General features: G+C 44.4%; 1 protein-coding gene across 3 annotated transcripts in view; it reads right to left on the reverse strand.

The window, feature by feature from the left end:
• Positions 1 to 6,105, reverse strand: part of CNDP1 (carnosine dipeptidase 1) — a 32,995-nt gene extending 26,890 nt beyond the window's left edge. For all 3 annotated transcript variants that reach the window (XM_029229993.1, XM_029229983.1, XM_029230002.1), the window contains exon 1: positions 6,054 to 6,105. In XM_029229993.1, coding sequence (XP_029085826.1) covers positions 6,054 to 6,077 — 24 coding nt within the window. In that variant the 5' untranslated portion in view covers positions 6,078 to 6,105. The remainder of the gene's footprint in view (positions 1 to 6,053) is intronic.
• Positions 6,106 to 7,721: the final 1,616 nt, after the last annotated feature.

A 7,721-nucleotide genomic window follows, 5' to 3' on the forward strand; every position in this document is an offset into this window, starting at 1 on the left:
TAGATACTCCTTTAAATCTTATCTTCTAAAGCTGAAGTTCACAGCACAAACTTGTTTTGATTTCAAAACATGGGGCTTTATGACCTTCACCACTGGGAAGCAAGGTCCCAGCGATAAAGGGAAGGAAGAATTCCAGGCTTGGCCTCCTCCTGAATCCGTGCCACGGGCTACTGTGCAGTTGGGGACGAAAGTTCAACACGTGAAAAGTCAAGAACGAGGGCCATTTCAAGGACAGGGCAGGAACTTTTCAATCTCTGTGTACTAGGCTCCTGTAGCTGCCGGAACCAAGTGCCACGGGGCTGGGTGGCTTAGGACAACAGGAGTTCAAAGGCTCACAGTTCTGGAGTTAGAACTCAAGGTGTCAGCAGGGCCACACCCCCTCTGAAGGCTCCAGGGGAGGGTCCTTCCTGCTCTTCCCTCGTGGGGGGGGGCGGGGCGGGGCGTGGCTGGCAATCCTCGTGTTCCTTGGCTCGTAGCCGCATCCCTGCCACCTGTGCCCGTCTCCTAGGTGTATCCCTGCCTCTTCTAAGAAGGACTAGGCAGTGGCTTTGGGGACCACCCCAGACAGTAGGACCTGATTTTAACTAATTACATCTGCAAAGGTCCTCCCTCCAAGCAAGGTCACATTCTGAGGTTCCAGGAGGACATGGATTTGGGGCCACTATCTGACCCAGTACACTCTGTTAGTCTCTTGCCACTAATATTCTCTTATTTGCTTTCTTAATAATTATCGTCTGACTCACTTGAACCTGAGCCGCATGACAACTGGGACTTGGTCTTCCTATGTCCCAGGTCCCCAAGAGCCTAAGCTGTGCCTGTCACAGATGCCTGTCACAGAACAAGACCAGGTCCAGCCAGTATTTACTGAATAATTACATGCATAGTCTTGAAGGACACCAAGAGTAGTTGATTTTCACTAATGTAACTAGTTCTACTTCAACGCTGTGTAGAAAATGCAGAATCTGTCTAATAAAACTATTCCAGCTGTAAACCTGAATAACAGAAAAAGTGAATGTCAAATTTGGGCAGACTTTTCCCTCCTGGCAGTCCCCCCAAAATCCCCATGTGGACCTCTGTTCACTGATCTGCCTGCCGGGAGTCCTTTGCTCCTCTCCAGCCTCCCAGCTCTTCATCAGCAAAGCCATGCCAGCTGCTCCAGGCTCACAGGGAACCCCTCTGCATCCCACGGAGTCCACAGCCTGCACCTCACAATTCACAGCATCCTCGCCAACTGCCGCCCCCCTTCCTCCCTGAGTGATTGCAGGCTTGCTCTTGTCCCTTGACGTCCTCAACTTCACTGTGATGGGTCTGACTGACATATTTACACATTTTGCTCCATCATCACTGTCTGTTTTCAAACTGAACACTCATTTCTGTCTTTTTTATTCTGTAAAATGCTTAGTAATTCTCTAATATCACTGTTACCTGAAAACTGGGTTCACCTCTTGGTGGGTGTTGAGCCAAAAGACACAACCAAGACAAAGAGTGGGAGAAGGAAGGATTTATCACTTGCAGCGAGTAAGGAGAACATCAGGGATATTTCCCAAAGCGGTGTCCCTCCAAACAGCAAATTGGGAAACTTTTAAGCTAAGGGAATATGCATATTCATGAAGGGGCTTCAGCATAGAATTGGGGCAAAGGTCACCAGAGTCCAAGTTTTAGTTGACTGAGGTCACGAGGGTCAGAAAAGGTCAACATTATCACCCCTGAGGTTCCAGTTGGTCTCGGGGTTGAGCCTTCAGGCTAATCTTTATCACTGAAACAGAACTAGGAGTCTTTACAACTGATTTATTATCTTCACTCTTTTTACTTCTCTTGCTTGATGACAGTCATTTGTTCCCACCTCCTTTTGTTCCCTTAAGATCATTAATTACGGACACCTGTTCAAGGGCTAGCATGGTGGCCAGGCTTAGATCCCAAAATGGCTTAGGCTAAAATGGCTTCTCGTCTGTCAAAAAGCTGCATCTGGTTCTTTTCCTCCAGGCACCCCCTACCCTATGTGCTCACTTCTCCACCATTTCCTTTATTCTCTTTCCTAGGACTGCTACTACAGCTGGAGTCTTTCAATCTCTCATATGTCCTCCAGCTCTCTTCTCTTTTCTGTCTTTTTTTCCTTTTATCTCTGTGCTCCACTTCCTGGGTGAATTCCTCCGTCCTGCTGTCCGGCTCATTCATTCTCTCTTTGGCTGAGGCCAGCTGGCATTAACATCCTCTACTGAGTTACTGCAGTGACTAGTTTCCTTTTTCAGGGTTGCTAATTGGTTGTGTTTCCTATCCATCTGTTCTTGACTCATATGTGCCCACTTGTTTTATAATTTCTTTTCTTAGTCTTTCATTTATCTCTTGAAGATTTTAAATGTACTTTGTCTCCATTTTAAAGCATGTTCTACTGTTTGCATTTCAGTGGCAGTAAATTCACTTCCCAGTTAATTTTGTGGATTATCTTTTTCATTGTTAGTGTTTGCTCACCTACTACAGAATGTTGTATGTGACAAACAGTTCACCATTGCCTACCTCCTAGTTTTCACTAGATGTTAATTACTAAGGGTTAAGAATTCTAGTCTTATATGTAAGTGAAACTACTAGAAATAAAAAGGGTAAAGAAAAAATCTCTATATACAAAGTATGCAAGATGTGATTTTGGTAAAAAAAATAGAAGTATAAGGTATGAAGATGTGTTTTTGTTAAGGGAAAAATTTTGTCTTAGTTTAGAGGTTATTTAATGGTTGTTTCATTTTTTTAAGGAGAATAAAGGACAAAAAAATAAATAGGTATAAAAAGTTGGAGAAGAGAGAGTAAGAAAAAAAATCTTACGTTGTGTGGTCAAGCTGGCTAAAGTTAAATGAATTTATGATAAGATTTTTGTTTTTTAAAAAAGGATTTTTAATATCAACAGTGTGCCTATGCAAAACTAGAATTCAACTTTCTTACTCTGTTAAAAGGACAAGGTTTTCTTGGATTATTGCAAAAGATTTTTCTTTACCTGTTGAATAATCTGCCTAGAAAACAAAGATTCTGCACTTATCAAAATAATTTCCTGTTGTTTTAATCAGCTCTTTGATTACTTAAGAAAACTGAGTCTTCTCAATATTAAAAGAACTGAAGTCTTTTTATAACTATGCAAATTTCTGAACATGCCTTTGAAATCTTTTAAGTCACTTTAGTTAGAGATAACTTAAAAAAAAAGAGATAACTAAGTATTGTTTCACAGTGACTTGTGATCACATTGAATCAAGTGTCTTAAACCTGTTGACATATTTGAGAACCTCCCAAAGTCAAATTTGAAATGAAGTCTTTTTGACCTAGAACCAACTTTGGGATTTTTCCAGAGGGCCCCCAGAAAATATCAAAGATTTGTTCTCTCTCCTTATAAAAACAGTGATATGAAACTAATTAGGCTTATTTGATATGTTAAGTTACATGAGAAGCATTGTCAAATAAAAGTGATGTTTAACTTAGGTTATATTTGTATGGATATATGTTACTAATATAAGTATTTCAAAATTGCATAAAAATTCCTGGAAATTTGTCAGTGTCCTTACTGTCCATATAATCATCATAATTCCAATTTTTATCTTAAAACGTTGTATGCCTTAGAAATAATCAAATTTCCTTGTCCACTGAGTCATTTTTTTAAATGAACTCTCACCATATCTTTAACCATGGCTATTTAAAGTCTTTTGTCATTCACAAAGAGCTACAGCTTTATTCTGATCATTCTCTGAAAACATTTAAAATCAGCTACAGGCAAGAAGCACCATGATGACATCACTTGAATTAATTTTGAGACCATGCCACTGGACTGAGCAAGGATTTCCAGAACTAACAGAAAAGCTGATGGATTCATAAAACTTCTAACCCAAGATTTAGCAAAACAAAAATCATTATATGGGACTGAATGAACTGATGAGAATTATTGCAATTTTTATGACTTTTTGTTTGAAATATTGCTAGTTCTTTAATGTTTTGTTTCCAGGTTTAAGGAAAACTTTTTTTCTCTTAAGCTATCTGTAACTTATAGTAATCTGATAAATTGTATCTTTGTAAACAGAATTGAAACATTTATGTTTTTCTCCCTCATACCTCCAGTACTTATAAACTCTGAGTGCTCTTATTTTCATGACACTGTAGTTCATATATGTATATATATACACATATATATGTGCAAATCCATAAGTTAAATAAGAATCTTTTCTCTGTATAACAGGACTAAATTGAAAACATTGGTTTATTACCAGGGTTTTGGTTGGGATGCCATATTTGAGAATGATAGGCATAGAATCAGATGTGAACAGAAGTTTTAAGGAACTAAAGTTGACTTTACTGAGCCAATAAAGCCTCCTGAAAAGACAGCCTGATGCCTCTGTTACAGAGTTCCTACTCTTACAGGTGAGTAAGAAAGGTCACTTTCTGGCAGACCCAGGAATCTTTAGGTATACTGGAGGCCTCAAGAAGAAGGGAATTCACCCAAATCTTGGTTATTGCAGGTGAAGTCTGATGGTGACACTTGGCTTGGCTTCCTGCCCTTGAGAAGCTTTTACAAGTCTAATCTGAGATTCCTTTTGAAAGTTCCAGTAAAGCGGACTTAAGAGCTGATATGATCAAACACTACTCTTGCAGCACTTCTGCAAATAATCAGGCCAAGTGTAATGAGACGAGACTCTTTACCAATTAGTCTTGCTGTGATTATATTTGATAGGAATGGAGGTGACTGTTGAGAGAACATTATGTTACAATAAAAAAAACTACAGTACATCCATTATCAGATCTAAGCCCTATTCGCTCTTTGAGGTTTTGTTATCTACTCGTAAACTGGACCCTGAACTCTGCTAGTTTCCTCCAATATCTGGCTACAACTCTTTAAACTAACGTTTCCAATTTTCTCCTACCCTGCTAACTTGGAGTCATTAAGAACTAAAGCTGCCCTTTTCCTGAAGCCCTACAAACTGGAGCTGATACAAACTACAGAGAAATCACCACGATGAGTCACGTATGGACAACCTGCTTGACTGCTGCTAGGTGGGCCACTCAGAAAGCTCACCAGAACGCCCAACACCATCCCAGAGTCATTCAAACTACAAACAAGGACATTTGTCAGAACTGCCCTCACTCCACCAGCTAAAGATGCTTTGAGCCCAACAGCCAGAGCTTTTCTTGACTGACTGCCCTCTGGACTCAAAAACAGAATTTGTAGTTTGTTTTAATCATTAACCTTTATTTTTGTTTCCTTAGAAATGCTTCGTATTAAATAGCTCATTGCTTGCACCATAAAGAGCCCTAAATGAGATACAAGTAGATCACTGGTTGCTTAGGGATGGGGCAGGAACAGGAGAACAGGAAAGTAATTGCTAAGGAGTATTGGACTTCTTTTTGAGGTGATGAAAACATCCTAAAATAAACTGTGGTGATGGTCACATATATCTGTGAATATACTAAAAATTATTGAATTACATGCTTTAAAAATGCAGATTCCTAGACCTCCACCTCAAAACTATTCACACTAATGTTTGGGGGGGGGGGCAGCAGGAGGCAGAGCAGAGTTCAGAGTTCAGTGAGGAAGGGCAGCGAACTGTATCTGGGTGTGTAGAGTTCTCCACATCACCCTCTAAGCGGTACTTGGACTTTTGCATTCAGCAGCTGGAAGTTGTGCTCTGTGGTTTTGATAAGAATATTGCTTTTCGTGGGAAGAAAAGATGAGTATGGAGAAGTGTGCTGTTGAACGTCTAGGTCACCCCACCTGCCTGGGCCTTGTGTCAGCACCCTGGACCCCAGCATTCACTGAGGGGAACTGGCTTCCGGGTACTGTGTAAGATGCTTGAAAATAATGCCATTTAATTATTTGTTGGAACATACAGCCACCCAAAGCGTGCCGATAAACTACTCCCAAATGCCGCGTCGCTCAGGCTGAGACAGGCAGCACCCGAGAACATGTCTAAGTGCAGGTGGGGATCCGCTCCGCAACCTGCCTCACAGGCATGGCACACGCACCGTTAGGCAAGCGCAAGGCTAGCACACTGCTCCCCTGGACCCTGAGCGGTGGAGGGTCTACTCACCATCCTTCCTACTATGGGATCCATTGGGCGGCAGTTCTGTGGTCTCAGCAATTCCCCCGGACCTCGAAGGAAAGTGGAAGAGGAGGTCTCACCAAGGCCCTCAGCTGGTCACATTAAACATCCCCCCACGAGGTGCCTGTCTGCGTCCTCCCCGTTCCCCCAGAGGGAAGATCCCAAGGCTGGAATAGTGGACCTATTCACATTCGGAAAACAAAGCTGCTTCAGAGACATGTGTTCAACTCGCCAGCAGAGGGAGAGACAATGCGTATCGCATGCACAGACATGGGATGAGGCAGTGGCCCGGAAGTCATCTGATGTTACTGAAGGCCAGCGAGGCCAGCCCAGGCCGTGCGTGACAACCCAGGGGCTTTGCCTGGCATGTATGGAGGGTGTCACCTTTGGCAGGGAGCAGGTGCACGTGCCCAAGGCTGGCAGACCTAAGGGAGGCCACGTGAACACACGCTGTTACCTTTGGCAGGTGACACCTCGGCCCTGCGCTGGCACTGTGACCCTAGAACGCGTCAGCATGACAGGCTGGGTGTCAGTCTGCTCCGGCTGCCATAGTGAAGGGTGGCAGAACGGGCGGCTTAAACAACAGAAATCTATTGTCCCCTAGCTCTGGGCCGGGACGTCCAAGATCAAGACGTTGGCAGGGTTGGTTCCTCCCTAAGGGCGGGGGAAGAATCTCTGCCTGGCCTCTCTCCAAGGGCTGCAGGTAATCGTCCACGTTCCCTGTCTTGCAAACACATGGCCCAGCCTCTGCCTTCGCCTTCACGTGGCCCTCTCCCTGGGTACATTCCTGTCCACACGTCCCCCCTTCATGAGGACACCAGTCATACTGGACTAGGGCTCACCCACATGACCTCTGCAAAGACCCCATCTCCAAATCCGGTCCCACTCTGAGGTACTGGGGGTTAGGATTTTAATACGGATTTTGAGGGGATGCAATTCAACCACTAACAGGCTGTGAGTCTCCAAAGCACTTAGAGTGTGCTGGGGAGACCTTTCAAATCACCCCAGGCCTGGGAATCAGAGTTATCCCTGGGTGGGGTTAGTCCCTGGTCTCTCCCACATGAACGGCTGGGGCCATGGGACCAAATCCATCCAACCTCTGGGTCCCCGTCCACACTGTTGGCTCCCCAGTATGTCTTTCCTCTCCTGCAGCGATAGAAATGTCATCCACACGTTTCCTGCCTCTTGTGCAGTTAGGAGTGGCTGTGTGACTACCTGAGAAAGATGCGAACTCTGCATGGTGCCCAGAAGCGAGGAAGCCCGTCTTCCCCCATCCCTCCTTCCTACAGGCTGGGGCTGCAGGCTGGAGCAGAGGCCACGACCTTGACGTTGAAGCCGGGGAGCCCCGCCTGCCCGAGAAAACTGTCATCACCTTGAAGACCGTGTCGTCGCGGTCACAGCGGCCTCACTAATACATGGGGTTTAAGGATTCTGACAGGTCTACCACCCTTTCCTGATGCCGTGGCCAAAAAGCAAGAGCAAAGGAACTACGACTTTCCCTTGGTCGCGCGGAGACGCTCAGCTTTCCTTCAGGTCGGGACTCCTCTCAGCTCCTTCTCTTCTGGGTCAAGAACGCAGCCCAGTAAGTTCTCTTTTTCTAAATAAGACCAGGCAGGGTATTCTTGTTAGCGGTCAGCTTCCTGCCGTGGAGTAACA

Source organism: Monodon monoceros, unplaced genomic scaffold, assembly GCF_005190385.1.
Source record: "Monodon monoceros isolate NGI ecotype Baffin Bay Population unplaced genomic scaffold, NGI_Narwhal_1 Super_Scaffold_1, whole genome shotgun sequence".
Lineage (NCBI taxonomy): Eukaryota > Metazoa > Chordata > Mammalia > Artiodactyla > Monodontidae > Monodon > Monodon monoceros.